Here is a 20,284-nt window from a genome sequence, read left to right on the forward strand (position 1 = left end):
CTCATCCTGCAGTTTACGTCAGCACATTAAAGGGCAATTCCACCAATTTTACTCAGTGAAGTGTGTAAAAGTGTGTCAGCAAAGTCTTTATTGGCTCCAGTGATGATGCTCAGGTGCTAAGTTGCATTGTGGGTAATGTAGGAGACTATTTGTGATATAGTATAGTTTGACACTTGCTGAGGGAAAACTATGTGTCCCACATTTTTTTGCCTTTGTTTCACACATGATTGCTTTTTATTTTCCACCTGAAATAAAAAAGTTATCCATATTCTTCTTTTCACGTTGGCTTCAGGTATGGATCATTTTTTCCACATATAGATGTTTTTTTTTCACTTCACACACAAACAAAACATTTTCCCTTTAAGAAGAAATTCTCTCCAGATGTTTTTTTTTCCTCCACACTTTTTTTTCCACCTGAAACTAAAATAAATAATAAATACAATAAATTCTCCAGCAAATCTGTCTTTTAACAACTTATCTCATTATTTCGATATAACAAAGGTTGTTTTCTTGTGATAACAAATTTATTTATTTCTTTATCTCAATATAACAAAGACCTGCAGCTGTCGCCTACCTGTAAGTTACACTGCACGTTAGTTTGTTGACTTGACAGTGTTTGTTTAGGGGCTACTGGTTAGCAGATGGGAGGCTGACAAACTCCCATCTATCCGGCTGCTTCAGGTAAAGTAACGTAAATGTAGGCTAACGTTAACTTAGCCATGTAATGTGAAATGTAGGAGTCAGATTTACAGTTGAAGTGATGTTGTGCAGAAACATGTGAATTCTTCTCTGCCTTCACATCGGACGGGATGGAGTTGATGTTTACATCTTTGGCGTTAACGTCATTGTTGATTCTGTTGTATTGTGGTTAAAAATTACGGTAAAACAATCAATTTACAGTTAATTGGTTTGATTGGTTTGGTCATATCTCGTCCGCTCCTGAAAAAGCTGCAGAAAAGTGACTTAGAAACTCATAATTCTGGTTGTAACTCCTGTATGACATGAATGTATCGTGTACATCGTGTATGAGAGTGAAACAGAGAAAAAAAACAATCACAGCGACTGCAAATTTAAATCTGTTACAGAGTTTTATTGTCTCTCACACGTCATGTTTCGCTTCTCAGGAAACGGCAACAATAAACCCCGACACGTGTTCATTTCCCCTCCAGCAACAAGTTAATCAGATGCATAGTTATCAGCTCACGGGACTATGAAGGAAAAAAAAAACTGTAAACAACAAAATTCAGTAAACAAAAAACCTTTTCCAAGTAAAAACAGAACTTCACAGCTTCATGACCGACAGAAGAACAAGTGTGACGACTTCCTACAAACAAAACTAAACTACATCTTTTTTTTTTTCTTTTCTCTCAAACACAGAATATTTTTTTAACCATGAAAATAGAAGAACCGACAGAAAAGAAACCTCAGAATTCATCACTGGAACATGTTTTCACTTTCACAGCTTTGTTCCCTTAAAGCACGTTTCTGAGTAAAAGTTTAATATATGGAGTCATCGACACGGTTAATCCTGCAACAACAGACACCTGGTAACACCTGGTAACACCTGGTAAACACCTGGTAACACCTGGTAACACCTGGTAAACACCTGGTAAACACCTGGTAACACCTGGTAAACACCTGGTAACACCTGGTAAACACCTGGTAACACCTGGTAACACCTGGTAAACACCTGGTGACACCTGGTGACACCTGGTAAACACCTGGTGACACCTGGTAACACCTGGTAAACACCTGGTAAACACCTGGTGACACCTGGTGACACCTCGTACTGCAGTCAGACATTCAGAGAAGAAGAAAAAATGGGTGTTTATAGAAAAGATGACAGGAAATGCAGATTTTATGCAGTAAGAACCATCACTGCAGATCGAACCTCAGGACTTAATACTTTGCTCAAAGTATCAAAATGTGTCAAAATTTGGCATCATTTTTCTGGTCAGATTCAAGAGTAGATCTAAAACAAGACGTCAACTCAAAGTTAGAACCGACTGCAAACTATTCTGATAATCAACTAACAGATTCGAGCTGCGAGAAACTTTCTTCTTGTTGATTCTTTGGACAAAACAGTTTCTTCCCTTCAGGCTGAGACTCCTCGATCTCTTTATCTCTGCCATGAAAACCAGGTTTCACTAGAAGACTTCAAACTTAATTCATGAGACGGTTTCAGAACCGGGAAAATGTTTGGAGACGTTATTCTATAACTTCTGCACAGTGACCCCGCTGATTTGTCTCAAGGTAAAAGAAAGAAAGAAAGAAAGAAAGAAAGAAAGAAAGAAAGAAAGAAAGAAAGAAAGAAAGAAAGAAATATGTTTATGAGAAGGAGGCGCAGCGACGCCAATAAGCGGGGAAGTTTCTCCATTGCATAGTTTCACCAAAGAGCTCGAACAAGATCATTATTCCTGCAAATCAGACGAGAGGATTTTAATTTCTAATGAAGAACAAAACTGCAGGCGTGTGTGAGATTAATTGTTTTCACAGTTTTAGAGCAAAAAGACAGTGAAAGGTGACTGAAAACACTGATGTTCCCTCAGAAATAATAAAAGAAAAAAAGGATGTCTCCTCTTTAGACACAGACAGAATTCACGAGTAAAAGGCACAAACACGACGCAGATTGTCTTCTTGTTTTCGGGGCGTTCAGGTCCAGGAGTGCGATCGTTTCTCCTCCGATGCCTGAAGAGAGAAAAACAGAAAAATCCTCATCAGTCATCACAAACGCAAGACAGAGCGTAAACTGAAATGAGAAAGACGAAGCGTTGTGAGTTTATTGTAGGTAGAACTGTTTTATATTTGACCTCTGGCTCTATAAAAGGTTTGTTTGTTTGTTTTTTTTAACCCCCCATTTTGTTTTTTTACTGTGATGCATCTTGTTTTTTTATTGTGAACCATCTCTGAGAAGCAGAACTCCCGCAGGGCTCGGTGAGGTTGGAGCTGGACTGAACAGAACATCCATCTCAGGAAAAATGTTGAAAACAAACCGTGAGCTGATCCGCGAAAAACAGCAGCTCAACATCTCGCTTCACAAAGGAAATACGGACCGTTGTGAGACTGATTTTTATTAATCAAGGACACAGATGAGGGACGGAAATACTCAAGTAGCCAGAAGTACTTCAGACTTGTACTTTACTTCATTTGATTCCATTTTCTGCTTCTTTAAACTTCCACTCGGCCACATTTTGGAGGCGAATCCTTCCTTTTTTACTCCTCTACATTTATTTGATAACTTCAGTCAACAGTTACTTTGCAGATTCAGATTATTCAGTGTTAACAGGCTAATACTCTGGACTCGTGTGACCAATTCAGTTTTTTTTTATCGGCGACCAGGGAGAAGAAAAAAAGAGTTGTTGTTGAAAACTAAGCAACACAAAACCCTGCGAGTAAAAACTCTTCACCGCCTTCATCGTTTGCGTCGTAGCATCGACTCTGAGCGGAGACGATCGGCGGCAACTTACCCAGATTTAATCGGAGGGGATCGTCTTTTTGGCTTTCTTTTTCTGGAAAAATCAGAAAAACAAGTTGTGTGAAAATATTGTAGAACATATTTCAGATTTCATTTTTTGTTGTTAAAAGTCAGGTTTGTTTGTTACCGAGGGCGTCGCTGCAGGAGTGTGTTCGTCCGCCGCAGCTTCCTCCAGTTTCTCCTTTAATCTGTTTTTCTCTGCAACAAACATCAAGTCGAGTTCATACGTCATCAACAACAAGGTCTGTTTAACTCAAACATCCAGAATTGCTCATTTGATTCAGAGAGTTTAAACAGCTGCAGAGTCTTCACACTAAATAAGACTTTTAATGTTTCATCAGCCAGTGAGGAGACAGCCTGAAGCTTCACTGGTCATTTTTCCAGAGACGAGAAGTAATAAAAGAAGAAAATCATCGTTAGCTGCAGCCTCGTGAAGAATTAAATAATCAGAAAGTCTCTTACTTTTCTTCTTTGCAGGTGCGTCGGCGCTCACAGCGATGGGAGTTGAGCTTTCTGTCGTCTCTTCTTCTGCTTCAACCTTCATCTTCTTCCTCTTCTTCTTCTTCCCTTCCTGTGAAACTGGAGACGACTCAGCATCGGGAAGCTCGGCGCTCCGCTCGCTGTGATCCTCCTCCGTCACCGACGTCTTCCTCTTCTTCTTCTTCTCCTTCTTTGTCTTTGGCGGCTGGTTTTCCTTTGAGGAGTTCTCTTCCTGTTCTGTGTTCGCGATCTTCTTCTTCTTCTTCTTTGGCGCGTCGTCCTCCTGGGCAGGATCAGGCTGAGGTCTTTTGGTTGGTTTTGGTCGCGGCGTCTCCTCCTCCGCAGCCTCCGGGCTCTTTTTTTGTCTTTAAAAAAAATAAAGAAGAGGTTGATTTATCTTTGGCATCTTATTGCTGTTGTTTCATTAAACTGTAATTATAAGCAGACACACAGACTAGTAATAATAGTTTCCATGAAGCGACTCACTTCTTTTTGCCTTTGAGTTTCTTGCTCTCTGCTGCGGTCTCCCCTGACGAGACGCCGCTCTTCTTCTTCTTCATCGTCATCCTCTCTTGGATCTGCAGCCGCAGCCTCTTCCTCTTGCTGAGCTTCTTCCTGAAGCGTTTCTTCTTCGTGGCCAGAGAAGCGTCTCCGTCTGCAGCGCGAGGAGTGAAGCGAAACAGAACAAATCACCATCAACAGCAGCGTAACAAGCTGTTACACTGGAGATTTTATTTATCTTGTACTGATCATTCATTTTATTTCACATATAAAGTCTTCGAACTTCAAAGTTAAGAAACAGGAGACATCAACTTTATTTTTCCCTACCTGTGATCTCCAGCGTCTTTTCCAGGTCATCATCTCCCCCTGCTGGTTTTTCATCAGACTGCACCTCCTTTTTCTCCTTTTTCCTCTTTTTCTTCTTCTTTTTCTCCTCTGTTGTCTCCACCTTCGCCTCCTCCTCCTCCTCCTCCTCTTCCTCCACCGCCTCGTTCTGCTCCTCCTCCACGTCTTTCACCTTAATCTTTTTAGTTTCATTTTCAGAAGGAGTGTCAGGTGTTTCCTCACCTTTCTCCTCCACTAGATCTTTCTCCCTTTTCCTTTTCTTTGCCTTCTTCTTCTTCTCTGGCGAAGTGGCTGGAGACACTTCCTCCTCCTCCTCCTTCTGCTTCTCCTCCTCTTTCTTCTGATCCTCCTCTTCCTTCTCCACCTCCTCTGCTCTCTTTTTCTTCATCTTCTTGGCAGACTTGGTGGAGAGAGGAGTATCGCTGGATGCGTCTGTGCTCGGTGTCTCTTCATCCTTCTTGCTCTTCTTTTTCTTCTTCTTGGGAGTCTCGGCAGGTTGGCAGGACGCCTCCTCCTCCTCCTCCTCCTCCTCCTCCTCCTCCTCAGGGAGCAGTTGGCCGGTTTCTCGCTCGGCTGCTTCCTCGTCTACGATGTTGAGGATGATGGAGAACTCGGGGTCGACTCGCTCGGCTGCTGCTGCCGCGGTCGTCTCTTCTACAACACAACAGAAGAAGAACGCACTGAAGATTTATTTGTTTCTTTTTTTAAAAAAAAAACACACAGCAGGTAAAACTGCACAGAAAGAGACCTGGACATGTTTGAAGTGTTGTCGCTGCTCCAATGATCGAGAAAAAATATACAAGAATAACATTTCACAATAAAATGACCAGTGAAAGTGTCTATTTCAAATTAAAACGTGCTCAACTCTCTCCCAGCAAGCCTTTGTCAAATTATTGTCACATTATAACACATTCCTCGTTAAAACTCTCCTGAGAGAAAACATGAACGCTTTTAATCCTCTAGTGGTGCATTTCAGCCTCCGGTGGTCACAATGAGTATTACAACAACAAACACTAATAAAGAATGAGCCTTATGAAAAGGTTTATTTTCCTCCTGCCAGAAAATTATTCCCGCTCAGTTGAACTTGGGTAAAAAGAAAAAGCCTGAATAGTATTTTTTAATCTTTTCTACACATTTTTTTTTCCCTCCCCAAATTTGTTTTCTCTTTGTTTCATACACGAATAATTATAATAATTTATTGGCTCCTTCAAAAAAAAAATCATTTGGTTTCTCAAATATTTAACTTTCCTCTGAAGGTTTGTTCTAATCTCGTTTTTTCCCCAGTTGGTTTCACATATACATACATACATACATACATACATACATACATACATACATACATACATACATATATAACAATATTTTTTCTTTGTCACATGAAAAAAGGTTTTCTCCTGAATATTGTTTTACTAAGTCACACATGAAAAACTGTATTCAAATTTGAAAAGAAAGGAAAAAAAACTCCTGAGTTGAGGTAAAAAGAAAAGAAAAAACTCTCATGAATCTTTTTTTTTTTTCATTTTTCGTTTTCTTTTATCATCAAACATTTTTTGTTGTTGTTTTTTTTTTTTTTACTCAGTCATACATGAAACATGTTCTCTTACATTTTTTCCACCTGGTTTCACAAATTTAAAAAAATATATATATTAAAAAAGAAAAAAAAAATCCATAAAATAAATTCCTGTAAAAAATAATTTTCACATGAGTCCATAAATTTAATTTCTTTTTTTCTGAAATTATTTGTGTTCAATTATGAAGAAAAAGGGGCCGAAAAAGCCCATTTTGAGTACCAAAAAAAGAAAAATTAACAGTTTTTCCTGATTTTTTTTGTCTTTCTCACATGAAAAAAGGTTTTTGCCTGATTTTAATTCTTTTCCCTTAAAATTTATTTTATTCCATTAAAATAAAAAAATGACATTTTCTTTTTTCCTGAACATTTCATTTTCAGTTAAAAAATTCCTCCTTTTTTCATGATTTTTTTTTTTCTCACATGATTAAAAAAAAGTTGTTCTGATTCATTTTGCTTTTTTCACATTTTCAGAGATGGAGAATAAGGGACCTTGGAAAGAAAAAGAAAAAAAAAACAGATTATCCTGGCAAAAATGTTATTCAGGAGAGAAAACAGATCAGACTGAGAAAATGGATCAACAGAAAAAAAAAAAAAATCTTTTTCCCTTCAGGTTTTTTTTTTGTAAGAAGGTCATGAGGTGAAGGAAAGATGTGAGGGATTTAAGGCAGAAAATTCAGCGCTAAAATAAACCAACTGCATTTACAGGAGGGCTGCAAGGGATTGTGGGACGTCATTATCTCCACTCCTTTTGTAAAAGCAAAGGAAGCCTTGAAGCACCTTTCCTCAGCATTCAAAGAATTCGCCCGGCTCTCATAAACACTTCTGGGTCATTTCACTCAATTAAGAGTCGTCCGGATGAAAAAAAAGACTTTTCAGCCACAGTGGAAAACTCGACATCATGCTGGAAAAATCTCTAGTTTTCAGTGAGCTGTCAACAGTTTGTCCATCTTGTTCTTTTACTGTCATTTTTCCTGTTGGAAGTATTAAATGCAGCGAGTATTAAAGATTTTAAGTTACTCCTGAGCTTTAAAAGTCAAATTATCCGTCTGCCAACGTTCAAGTCTCCTCGCCGACGTCATGAATTTGTTTCCAGCCCTTTTGTAACCGAGGTGTTTGTGTTCAATCAGGACGGTAATTCAAACGCTAGTCATCGCTCCAGTTTCTCTAAACAAGCTGTGACAGGCTCAACAAACCCCCTGAGAGAAGTTCAACAAGTTACTGACGTTGTGGAAAAACTCCCCCGAGCGGAGCTGCCAGAGCCGTTTCTCTGAGCCTTTTGGCAGCAATCCGTCAAAACTCTTTACAAGTTCTGGCGTCGAGTCGAAGTCCCTCCAACTTTATGTCCCTTTTTTTTTCTGCGAATAAAATGATCCAAAACTCCTGCATTTACAACAGCGAGAGCCGAGCTTCTGCCAGTAAAAGGAAGTAAGAGTAATTTTCTTTTTCCTCCTAAATATAATGCAGAAAATATGTCGACTGTGAGACTGCGCCGGAGAGGAAACGACTTCATTTGTGATTAACTTCTGGAACTGCATTTTAAGACTGATGGATCGTTTTTGGAGGACTGTTCGTCCAAAATAATAAAAACAAAAAAAACAAAAAAAAAAAGGAGAACAAATATTTTCATAGCAAGTTTTTTTCAGTATTAAGTAGTTCCCATAAAAACCTGTTCACAGCCGGTTTGGTGAATTTTTCCAGAGTTAATGAGACCGCGTTTCTTTAAAGATATATTGCTGTTGAAAAGTTGAAATGTTATAAAAAGAGGCTGCGAGGAACACGGAGCATTTATTCTGGGAAGACGGCAGAAAGAAAATATCAAAATGAGAGCAATAAAGGAGGAGGACGACATGTCAAAGTTGTAGCGAGTAAGTTCCAGTTTTTTTTTCTCTCCTACTTATTTAAGATTAAAATAAAATCCCTGACAGATGTGAAGAGTTTTCCTCTGAATTTGATTAAACAGGTAGCTGAGTCGTGTTGTTGAAAGCAGCTGCTGTATCTGGTTAAATTAATCAAAATGCAGGTTATAACGACATATTTTGGATCTGAAATGCAATATTTTAATCACTTAAGCTCATTCAGGCTGAATCAGGCGTTACAGCACTTAGCACAGGCAGTTTAATTGACTTTTGAAAGACTTTTAAGACTTCTAGGACCACTTTTCAACTTGTTAACGCCACAAAATCTATTAGAAATAAACCTGGACATCTGAAACTGTCCGCTTGTCGCTGTAAATGATCACAAACTCTCCTGTGGTCTCTGCTCGTCGGCTGTAAGAAGACAACAAGCCTCTGAGCAGCTTCTTCACGACAGCGTGTGATTCTCGTCAGCGCGGTGAGAGCCGGGGACGGAAAACATGCTGTACATAACATGTAAAAGAACAACCTGCTCGTCGTGAGCGTCTGTTGGTCGATTCGTACCTGCGGGGGGCGGGGCTTCGCTCTCTGCCGGCTGGTCATTGGTCTCCTGAGCCGTCGGGTCTGACGCGGTCGGCTCGTCCAGGCTGAGCTTCTGCAGGAGGAATCAACAGGTCAGCAACAGTCTGGGTCCTGAAGAGCTTCTCAGATGACGAGCTTTTCTTTTTATTTTCTCCACCATTCGTGACACTGATCGGATCCTTTTTAGTCATCGTGAACAATAAAAAGCTGCACTGAGCTGAAGAATCTCCGGTTCCGACTCGAGGAGGTAGAATAAGAACCAGGATGCTTGAGAATCTGCTCTTTATGTGGTTTAAATCTCATATAAGGGACCAAAAAGGACACAAAGACTCTACATGTCCTCTAAATATCAAAGAATAAATTCATGTCATTAACCTCTGCAGCGCCGTCTTCCTCATCCTCTGCCTCCTGAGTGGAGGAAGGTGTGGCCTCCGTTTGACTGACAGCTGCCGGTTCGGACGGCGACGCTTCATCTGTTGTGACCTCGGAGGCTTCTGGTGTCTCTTCTGTCTCCTGAGGACGAAACACAGAGCAGAGAGAAGAGACAGTTTGGCTCATAGCTCTTCATTTCTCAGGGGGTTGGACAGGTTTTAACAAGTCCTCAGTGTCACCAGATTATCAGAGATTATCAAAATCCTGCTGGAAAAGCAGCCGTTTGCATTCGAATCATAAACGAACTGAACTGTGAGGCCGGTGAAGACTCGCACCTCGATTCTTCTCGGCGATCTGAGGGTTTCCCCTCCGTGCCAGCAGCGGCTGTGGTGGCATTTAATCCACATGCCAGAATATTAAAAACCTCATGACTCCGCAAAAGAAGAAGTGCTTCACAGCGTTTCCTGCTGGAGGCCACGCAGAACAAACAGCGCTCCTCGGCCAGACACAATACTCTGCGAAATACGTTTCAGATGTGCCGTCGCTGAGCCGAGGGAGCGGAGGCTCGGCCACAAATCAACCGGCACTCGTGTTTTTTTACGAGTTGTGATTAAAACTGCATTTTATCTGTAGAAAGACTCGTCTCACATCACAGCCGACACCAGTATCCCTCTGCATCTGCCCAGCCTACAGCCGACAACAGCCAACGAGTGACCGTGTAGACACCGCTGATGAGATCTCAATAATAAACATTTCATATCAATTCTGAGGCCTAAACGAGGAAATAAAGTTCCTAAGTTTCTGTACTTTGTTCTTTGAAAAGGCTAGAATAGAAAAAAAGTTCGAATAAATGAAGAACTAAAGAACTACAATGAGTTTTTGCTCCTCTTACTCGCAATCACAGTATTTTGAGGTGAAAATTTCCCAAGAAAAACAAGTTTTAAGTGTTGTTTTCGGTGATATTATTAATTTGAACTGGCCTTTATGATGTGGACCCATTGTGTTTTCCAGTGAACAAAGGCAGAAACATCTGCAGGCTTATTTCTGAATCATCTTATTGAGAGCACATGAGCACACCTGAACTCCAAATAGTTAAAATAACCAACGGCTTTTAATTTTCTGGAGTTTCAGGATAATATTACCTAAATTTCCAGCTATAAGAAGAATGAAGAGAAACATTCAAGCACTTTCAGACATAATTTTGTTTACAGAATTGCTTTATACTCACAGTAATCAATGCCGTTTGATTACTCAACTTTGATTTTATGTTTCAATCCGATTTTGAGACCAACAAAATACGACAACGGGATGATTTCACTGCAATCATACAAAGATTTTTTGTTTACTAGAGTGATTGTGTGGATAGAACAGCAGATTATTGGAAATCCAGTGGGTTTTTTTCCAAGGAGTTTATCAAAATTAAAGCGTATTCCTGACATTAAAAAAGCATATTCCAAACTTTCAAGACAGAAAAAGACAAAGCTGCCACTGACAGAAGAGACAAAACAAACAGGAGGAGAAAAGGGTTAAACTTCTTGGACAGGTAAAAAGATCTCAGGGAAAAATATTATTCTGCTAAAGCTGATAAAGTAATGAAAACCTTGGCAGCACTTTAAAGGAAAAAACAGTTAGAGGAATTTTTTTTTAATGTTTGCTGGAGGACGGATGTTACACAACCACATACTTTGGATTCAGCCCTCAGGTCACTTACCTGTTTCAGCTCATCCTCGTCCTCTTCAGGCTCCTTGCTGCTCTCGCCGTCTACACCGGCTGGTTCTGGAGCCGGGAGCTGATCCTCGACCCCGCCGGAGGTGTCGGCGGTGGGTTCAACCACCTCATCAGAGTCGGAGCTGCTTCCTTCTGCTTCACCGGACGCTTCAGCAGGAGCCGACTGCAAAACACGCACAGGCAGGAAACTTAGAGCTGCTAACAAGGCTGACAGACGTGAACCCGTCAGTGGTCGGAGGGTTCAGGACATCTGGTGGTCTGAGAAGACAAAGTCAGGACGTTTGTGCACATCTGTAAAAGGGAACAGCTGATTGTTGGGTCCAAGATTCAGCATTTTACAGATTATCAGACTCTGTGTTGTCTTTTGTCCGACTGCCAATCAAAAAACACACATGCACGCACAGTTACTAGAATCAATTCATTCCCAACAGAACATTGTGAAACTACAAATCCAAAGAATCACAAAAGAAAATAAGAAACTTTTTGCGTCACTTGAGGCCAAATATGTTTGGCAGTTTGTGTTACTTTGCATGTGGGACAGATTTTGTGTGACCAGCTGGATGTTGGACAGCAAAAGAGACAATAAAACAAAAAAAAAAAAACTTGTCTGGTTTTAATTCTGTTCAGCAGGAAAAAAAAACATCTTTGTTCATCACAGCAGTGAGAGTAACATCTGAAAAAAACACAACTCCTCTGCTGTAACACAGTTATCACACACACCACAAAGAGCCATTAACACACTGACACACAACACACACACACACACACACACAATTTGTCTCAGAAGATTATCATTCTGTCACACACACAGTTTCTGTCCAAACAGCATTATCTGCTGCATCACTGGGCCGACAGAAAAGAACAGAGGCGAGAGCTGGACACACACACAGAAACACACACACACACACACACAGAAACACACACACACACACACACACAGAAACAACAAACCAACAGATACAGGACAGACATGGAGACATGAAATGTGTCTGTGTGTATAATAACACTGGAGCTACTGTTCATCTAGCAGCACATTATTACACTGACTGGACAACAGCTATGTGTGTGTGTGTGTGTGTGTGTGTGTGTGTGTGTGTGTGTGTGTGTGTGTGTGTGTGATGGCGGCTTCCTGCTACTATAGAAATATTAGACACTAGTTACCTTCAGCCTAAATTCAGAGCCATATTTCACACTTCCCTCCTGTTTTTGGATTATTTTTTCACTCGGTTGCCTTTTTATCTGGTTTAATAAATATTTTGAGACGTACAGTTTTTATTTTTCCCCACATGGCATCAACGTTTCTTCTACGACTTTAGACCGCACATGTACTTCATTACAAAACACTGCGATCTGGTCTCTTAATTAACAATCAAGCACGAGACATAAACGATCTTGCTGACCGTAACGCGAGGCAGAGGTGAGCCGTCTGTCTGTTCACAGGATTTAATTCTAATTAAAAACCAACCTGCCAGCCATTAAAAACATGCCTGGATCGTCACGAGCCGACTGGGACACGTGGAGTCTGCAGGCCAGATAATTCTCCCGTCAACATTTACTACCTCTGTGTGATGTTTCCGGTGCATGCCCGTCTTTCTGCAGGACTGTGAAGGGCACATTCATCCCTTCATTACACTTTCACAGCAGTGAAACTCAACTCACACAAGAATAAAAGCACATTTAGATAATAAAATGTTCGCGGGAGCTTAATCTAGTGTGCGGGCATTAAGTATTAATCGTGTTTGAGTAAAACGAGGGGGAACAAATGACTTTTTGACACATGAGAATCTAGATAAAGGGCGCTTGGTGTTTCCTCTCCTGCAGACGGAGCTACAACTCGCCTATTCACGGTCGCTGCAAATGTCAGAGCGGGTGCCAATCTCATCTCCCGGCAACCGTTGTCAGCGGCCTGTTGACTGAAGGACTACGTACGCAACACACAGATCGAAAGGACAATAACAAAGTGTGAAGGGGATACAAAACAAACTGTTGCAAACTTGAATAAACACAGCTCGACTTTCTTTTCTTTAATTCTCTGGCTGCTTTGACAGCTTTCAGTCGCCCTTTTTACACAGCGGCGCTGCATTATCTCCACCGATGATGCTAAACCTGATGACAGTTTAGAATCATATGGATGCTGTTATAATGTGTTGTGATTGAGATCCTGACCCACCAAACACCCATAATTACATAATTACATAATTGCCATCAGTAAACAAGCTGTCTGACTCACTCGCAGGGACGGAGGCTGTTTTCTGGGGGAAAGTCTCAGTCCGGACGGCTGATGGTCGCAGAGATTTATTTTCATCACAAACACTCGGTGACAGACACTGTTTTTCAGGCACAAATGTGACGAAGAGTTGGTAGGACGGGCGGGAGGACAGACAGGAGGATGGACAGGAGGACGGACAGGAGGACAGACAGGAGGACAGACAGGAGGACGGACATGAGGACAGACAGGAGGACAGACAGGAGGACAGACATGAGGACGGACATGAGGACGGACAGGAGGACAGACAGGAGGACAGACAGGAGGACAGACAGGAGGACGGATGCTTCTCCACATAGTTGTGGTATTTCTATTCCTCATATAAATTGCAGGAGACAGTTACAGTTACTACCTGACTTCTGTGTGGTCCTGTAACGTTGTTTTGTGGGACATTTCTCTGTATTAAGTTGAGTGAAGGACCTGTACAGTTATCAGACTGTTCAATCGACACGCCCTCGATACACTAAGTCATCTTATCCGTTCACACTGGTTCGGTTCGCCAATAATACGGCGGATCAGCACCAGAGTGATTTTTCACCCCTCGCCACCTCCGAGAGATTCACACTGAGATGGAGGCGGGAATTGCTGCACTAACTCTGCATCCAAACGCCTGTTTGAACGGGGCTAATACATTATATTACATGTTGGTTCCTGCTCACCTCCTCCTCTTTCTGCTCCTCCTCTCTGTCAGAGGCGTCGGCGTTCTCGCCGACTGAGTTTGTTGTTGCTTCACCTGCCGGCTGCTGCAGCTGCTCAGAGACGGCCTCAGCATCCGTCACAGACTCTGCAGCTGAGACACAAAAAAACATTTAAATTTGGTCAAAAATAAACCATTTAAGTATAATTTCTTGACAAGAAGAACGAAATATACTGTGGGATAATCAACCTGCAGTCAGGTCAATAAACACTCACCAGCTGGAGGTTTGGCATCCACGTTGTTTTCTTCTGTGGTGTTTGAGAGTTTGATGTCTGCACCCTCTTCTTCTTTTTCTTCTTCTTCTCCGCTGGTGGCAGGTTCTGGTTTGATGTTCTCCTTCTTCAAAGAAGTGGCGTCTTCCGTCTCCTCCTTGGCATGTTGAGCGAGAGAGCACAGCCTGAAACATGAATGCATGTTTCATCTTATTTCTCAGTAATTGTGGAAACACATATATCTAAAAGTGCCAAGATGCCGTGGGACGGGAAATTTAAAACCAGAGTCTGACCAAAACACGGCAGAGTTCAGGAAACACAGACCAGATTCTGGCTTTCTTTCAAGCCGTATCGACCAAATAATTCTTCCTCGATCTAGTTGAATATAATGTTGCCACACTGGCCCAAATAAAAGTTTTTTTAATACGAAGACGCGGGGTCGTATTTTACTCGTCGGCCTCGATGTTTATGTATTCTTGTTCTCTCGCCGACGTGAGCTGAGGTCATTCATTCCATCATTTATCTGCTGCCCGTTTAATCCTTTTCAGGGTGGCAGGGATTTGAAATAAATCCCAGAATGCACTGGGCAGAGAGCCAGACACACACACACACACACAGAGGTCAGTTTGGAGTCTGATGACGACCGATTCATTTAAGATAAACAACCAAAACTTTGATTGATGGAATTTGTTACACACACGTTTTACTTCAAGATACGAGTTTTCAACACCTAACACTGTCATGACGTAATGAGTTTTGTTTGTAGTTGACACCTACAGACCTGCATTTGTATTTACGACAGTGGTGTTGCACTCAGAAACTGACGGGGGCGCCAAATTGCACAGGACACCAATTTCTTGATGCTGGTGTGTGTGAAGCTGCTTTAAAAAGATCGTTCTGTTGTTTGAAAAACTCTGGAGCTCAACACGTGTTTATATTCTAGAGAATTCTCCTAATATTAGTTTGTTCCTTATTCTCCAATTTCAGTTTAGTCTTATGTGTGTTATTTAACACTTTTAACTAAAAATGGATCGATACTGGATTGGTGACACCAACATAAAGGGGGAAAAAAGAAAGTCAATTAGTCAATTAAATGACTGATATGCACAAATTTGGTACAATGAACCCTCAAAGCGGTTAACAAACACTACAAAGACGTATAATGGAGGCATCTTTTTCCGTATCATGATCTCTATATGTTCATCATGTTTTAGTGAGGGAACAATTAAAGCATTTTATCTTAAAATGTGGGGTTATGTACTCTTCTCTGTGCTGTGTGACATCTCCGACTTACTTCATCCAGCCTGTGTAGATGTCGTGCAGGTTGGATCGCTCGTCTGGTGTCTCCACCTTCACAAAAACACAACACACGAACACATTAAAGCCAGTCAGAACCAGGACGACCTCACATGAGCCTCAGCGGTTTAAAATCCTTCTCAACAATCACCACAAAAGCCACATTTTTCCAAGTTAGGACCGATGTGCTGAAAGTTACATCTGGCTGGATTATTTTTCCAGTACACAACGAACTTTGATGAAGAGTTGAGAGGGAGAAGATAATTTCCTGTGGTTCAGGAATGATTCCACTCTCCCGGAAATGAATCCATGCAGCAGCTCGACTACACAAACACCAGCGTGAAGTCTGGATGGTGCACGATGCTCACAATAGTAATAGTAATAATAAAAGAGCGCGGCCTCTGTTGGAGCATCGGAGAGCGATACACAACTCCGCTGAGACAATCCGACTCTTTTGTGATCTTCCTAAAACTCTGTCAGCAACTTTTGGGCAAAAATATTTTTAGCACCAGAGCCTGAAAGCTGAAACTTTTGTGACTGACCAAAGCTCAAGTTTCACCGTAGCAAACGCAAGACATTTGTTATTTCTTTGAGTGCCAGATAAATACGACTGAAGAGGTACTTTGTTATGTGCTTCTTGCGAGAAAAACAGGACAGCAGTGCATTAACTCACATATTTAAATGAACTTCTAAATTTACATTCTGCAAAATTGATAGAATATACTGCAACAACTAAATAAGACATCATGTGAGTAGGTATAGAGAATATATTGTGTGTATTCTGGTTTTTACAGCCTCTTCAGATCAGTAATTGCATCATGACTATGCAGAAAGAAGATTTACTGTACAGTCATCAGATGTTTTTTGTTCAACAAACAGCCAAAAATATATATTTTTTAATTAAGATACCTGCCGAATAATTCTCAGTCGATGTACTAATTAATTAAAGAAGCCACCATCGCAGCTCGATTGCATTTACATAAAAATATCAACTTTTACCCTTAAATACTATAAAAATGTAAGGAGGTTTGGAACGGGTGGTGGTCAGTGAGCAGCAGGAGGCCTGCAGCAGCTCCTGTAACATCATGTTCTTTTCCTCCAGGAGGCCTCGACATGCAGCCATGTGCGTTCAACACACACAGAGGCTGAGCCGAGGCTCTCTGTGAGCGACCAAACACATTAAAATCACATTCATATTTAATCCAGGTGCTTATATAACACGCAAACACGCGCATGTCCGCTAAAGACATGGAAATAAAATCGTAAACATGCAGAAAAATCAACAATAAAACAGAGAAACAGCAGCCAGTCAGGTCGCTTCTGCACTCAATCAGCCTGTAAATGAGGATTTTTAGCCAAACTTTACCTGAGAAACGTGTTTTTCCAGCATCTTCGCAGCCTTCTTGTAGCCGCTCACCTTCAGGTGCTGGTAGATCAGAACCAGCAGCGCGTCGTCCTCCTCCGGGGCCATGACGTCCGACTGGACCGAGCGACACGACGGGGGAACCTGGTACCAGAACTGGAATATTATTGAGTTATGTACAGTTCAGTTCATGCTCGCTATTCAGCGTGCGGCCATGAGCCGACGACGACGCCCCCCTCGAAATGCATCATGGGAAGTGGAGTTTTTTTTTGGTTTTTTTGTTTTTTTTTTTTTAAAGGGAAGCGTGGACACCAACCAGAAAACAGCATTTTAAATTATTTGACCGATAAACATGAAGTAAAATGGATCAATGACACGTTTTAGAAGAATATTAACATACAGATATTATAGTTATGCAACATGAGAAGAATAATACATATAAATATTAGCTGACATTATATTTTAAGTGGCCTATTGTATTAAAAAAAACACCTTAACATTATTTTCTGTTAAGCTAAACCGCCTTAAAATTATTATATTTGTCAACTATTCATTTGTTTTTTCAGTTAACTGAATTATAAGGGATGCTAACAGAGATGTGCTTATCATGCTAACAGCACTTAACCCCATTGGATGTGAATTTAAAAGGGAATTAAGTGTGTTAATTGTGAACTTAAGAATAAAAAAATAAATCGGTCAGCGGTCGATTAGTGCACTTTGAAAAAAAACATTTTATTTTTTACATCTTGTATTACACCATTTTTTTTTTACAGTTTCTACTGTATGGAAGCCCAAATTGGCCAAAAAAAAAAAAAGAAAAAGAGACAAAACAGGACAAAATTTTGAAATGTGTTTCCCTAAACTATATGTTTTGGATTATTAGGCTAAACATTAAAAGTCACTAGTTTTGATTTTTAAATTTTCCTGAATGTTACTGTACATTTGTTTGTTTCTCTCCTTTATTATCTGAATGTTTACATCCTGTTTGGTGGCTGTCTGTTGAACATACACCACTCAAAATGAGTAAACAATGAGTAATCGAGTGGAATATAAAGTATTATGATATGTAGAATTAGGTCATTTCCCTTATTGTCTTGTATATAAATGAGTCACTGTTACACTCTTCATGCTCGGAGGAAACACGGCAGCCGTGATATTATAATAAAACATAAAGCTCTTGGTACATCGTTTGTTTTTCTCAGGATGAACTCTGAAATCACACTTGCTGCCTTTTTTGCCCTTTTAAATAAAAATATACTGAATTTGATTCACTGTGTCACAATTATGACTCAGTATGTTGCGATTTGTACCTATAAACTATGTCATTTATGTGATTTACTGTCTCACTTTGATGTCTAGCTCGTAATTTGAACTGGGTCAAATAACTGATTACAATTCACATTTTTGATTTGACTCGGTTAAAATCGGCCTCCTTAACTACCATGAATGAATTCTCTCAAGATCCAGGAGAGAAGCCATTAATTCTTTATTGTTGGCACTTCAATTAAACATGAAATTAAAGACACTTAAGGGTTAGAATTGTGTGCTTCAGTGTTTGGTGTGGGGGTTGCACAACTGATTCTTTTCCAGTGAAGCCACAACAGCGTCTGGCAGCATTCCTTCCTCGTGTTGCTCACCGACAGTGAATCAGGCTTTAATAAATAACACACAGCTTCTATCGGCCACTTTGTAAACTTGCAGACTGTTTTTTTTTTTTTTTTAAATACTTCCAAACAGAGACAGATTGTTTGGATGAGTAACAGTAGTCGGAGGAAACAGTTTGACTGTACAGAGATGTTATAGACCAAGAAAATGATTATTCTTAAAGTCTTTCTGATTCATATTGAGGTGTTTTAAACAATCATCCTCCAACATTATTGTTCCTGTGACTACAACATCCACATATAATCAATATCAACACATCCTGGTGAATATTACTGATGATTTTGGGTTAATCCGGGCTTTTATTTGTTGATTAATGTGGCCTGTTTCCGGTTCTGTCTCTGGAGGACTCCGTGCAGTTTCTCATCTGTACAGTTACAGTTGCGTAAAGAGAGAAATTCCTGGTTTTCCTCGCGGTGCCAGCTGGCTCCTCTGTCCGCTCCACACACATCCAGCCTGCAAGTCACACCGTCCGGGTGATGTTCGGTTCTGTTCGGGCCCACACACACACGGACACGGACACGAGCAAGGAGGTTCTGCTGCGATGAAGAAGATCGGCTGAACAAAAAGAAACATATTTTAAAAAGCTTGAAACGAGCGCTGGTGTTAAAGGGCTTTATGACGGTGCTGCTGCTGTCAAGGCGCAGGAGTGACGTGATGATCGGCGGATGTGAGGTGATTCAGCCTTCAAAATAAAACTCCAACGATGGAAAAACAAACGTTTTATATTAATAGAACTTAATGTTTTGTTGTTTCATTTCAAATTAACATTTTATTTAGTGTTTTATTCTTTCTACAAATAAAGAATAATATATACAATCTATTATAGTGACCATCCACTGTATACTGTACAAACTTTTTTTTTTTTTTTTTACAATTAATGCTTGAAATGATAAAGGCACTTGCAAATTACGTGGTAGCACAAAATGTATACCAAACATTATTTTTTACTAAAGTTTTCAGAAAATGATTTTCTTTTCTTTTTGGTAAATAATAATAAATATTTATGCTATTTATTATGTACTATATATACTAGTTATCATTATATAAACTGTTATATATATTGAACAATTAATGGTTGAAATTATAAACTTGCAAATTACATGATAGTGCAAAATGTGAAAATACACTTTACATGATTTACATGATTTTATTTTTTTTTACAAATAAAGAATAATATAAAGTGATACTATATGTTATAAACTTTCATAATTTTATAACCCGTCACTATAACATTTGCTACTTTTTTAAGTGAGAGCAGTCAATAAATAAAAGTTAGCTAATTTATGTTAGCAAACACTAGCTAAGTTTCACTCAAGCACATTTATTCATCATAAATATAATATCTTTTTATAATATTAAGAATATAGGCTAAATATTGAGTTAAAAGCTGTTATCTGATTTACAACTATGCTAACAAACAATGCTAATGAAAAAATATATATGTTAGCTAATTAGCGACTACTTGCAAAGTTTTACACCTTAGTGTTAGCTTTGTTTAGTTAGCCGCCTTTCTTCAACCGTTAGCTTGACTCATTAGCCTACCACAGATAACCAACACGGTTGATATCAGGTGACTCAGATGTCATTTTTATCAGTTAATGATTGTCATTTTTTAAAACCTAACAACTTACCAAATGTAATTAACATTACTGTTCATAATAACGTCTGAAATATAAACAAAAGCTTGCTGTAGAAGAGCTAAGAAGCAGTGCTAGCTAGTCCGTGAAGCTAGCTAACGTTAGCCTGGTAACATGAATTAATATAGCTAGTGATGGAAATTACAGGTGTGTTGAATTTCTCCACATTTGCGCTTTAGGAGAATATTAACGCTTATTTTTTCCCAACACAGTGTTTTATTTTGACAGGCCGGACCGGACGT

General features: G+C 40.0%; 1 protein-coding gene and 1 long non-coding RNA gene across 4 annotated transcripts; both read right to left on the bottom strand.

Moving 5' to 3' along the window:
- Positions 1 to 1,063: 1,063 nt before the first annotated feature.
- On the bottom strand, positions 1,064 to 16,994 carry LOC119011744 (eukaryotic translation initiation factor 5B-like). 3 transcript variants are annotated; one of them, XM_037085084.1, is made up of 14 exons: positions 16,744 to 16,994; positions 15,376 to 15,431; positions 14,085 to 14,266; positions 13,832 to 13,962; positions 10,890 to 11,069; positions 9,182 to 9,319; positions 8,789 to 8,879; positions 4,784 to 5,455; positions 4,442 to 4,610; positions 3,938 to 4,320; positions 3,603 to 3,673; positions 3,468 to 3,509; positions 1,764 to 2,688; positions 1,064 to 1,554 (listed from the first exon to the last, which is right to left on the bottom strand). In XM_037085084.1, the coding sequence occupies exons 1-12, from the start codon at positions 16,846 to 16,848 to the stop codon at positions 3,474 to 3,476; spliced, it is 2,214 nt and encodes a 737-aa protein (XP_036940979.1). In that variant the 5' UTR covers positions 16,849 to 16,994; the 3' UTR covers positions 1,064 to 1,554; positions 1,764 to 2,688; positions 3,468 to 3,473. The 3 variants fall into 3 exon arrangements, with proteins under 3 accessions (XP_036940979.1, XP_036940976.1, XP_036940977.1); XM_037085081.1 differs by having other exon boundaries at positions 1,064 to 1,564; XM_037085082.1 differs by having other exon boundaries at positions 1,753 to 2,688.
- A 1,208-nt stretch (positions 16,995 to 18,202) lies between these two features.
- LOC119011565 lies at positions 18,203 to 20,167 on the bottom strand. Its single transcript, XR_005072221.1, has 2 exons — positions 20,037 to 20,167; positions 18,203 to 18,960 (listed from the first exon to the last, which is right to left on the bottom strand). It is a non-coding gene; the product is annotated as an uncharacterized LOC119011565 (long non-coding RNA).
- Between the last annotated feature and the right edge of the window lie 117 nt (positions 20,168 to 20,284).

The sequence above is a fragment of the Acanthopagrus latus genome, chromosome 21 (genome assembly GCF_904848185.1).
Source record: "Acanthopagrus latus isolate v.2019 chromosome 21, fAcaLat1.1, whole genome shotgun sequence".
NCBI lineage: Eukaryota > Metazoa > Chordata > Actinopteri > Spariformes > Sparidae > Acanthopagrus > Acanthopagrus latus.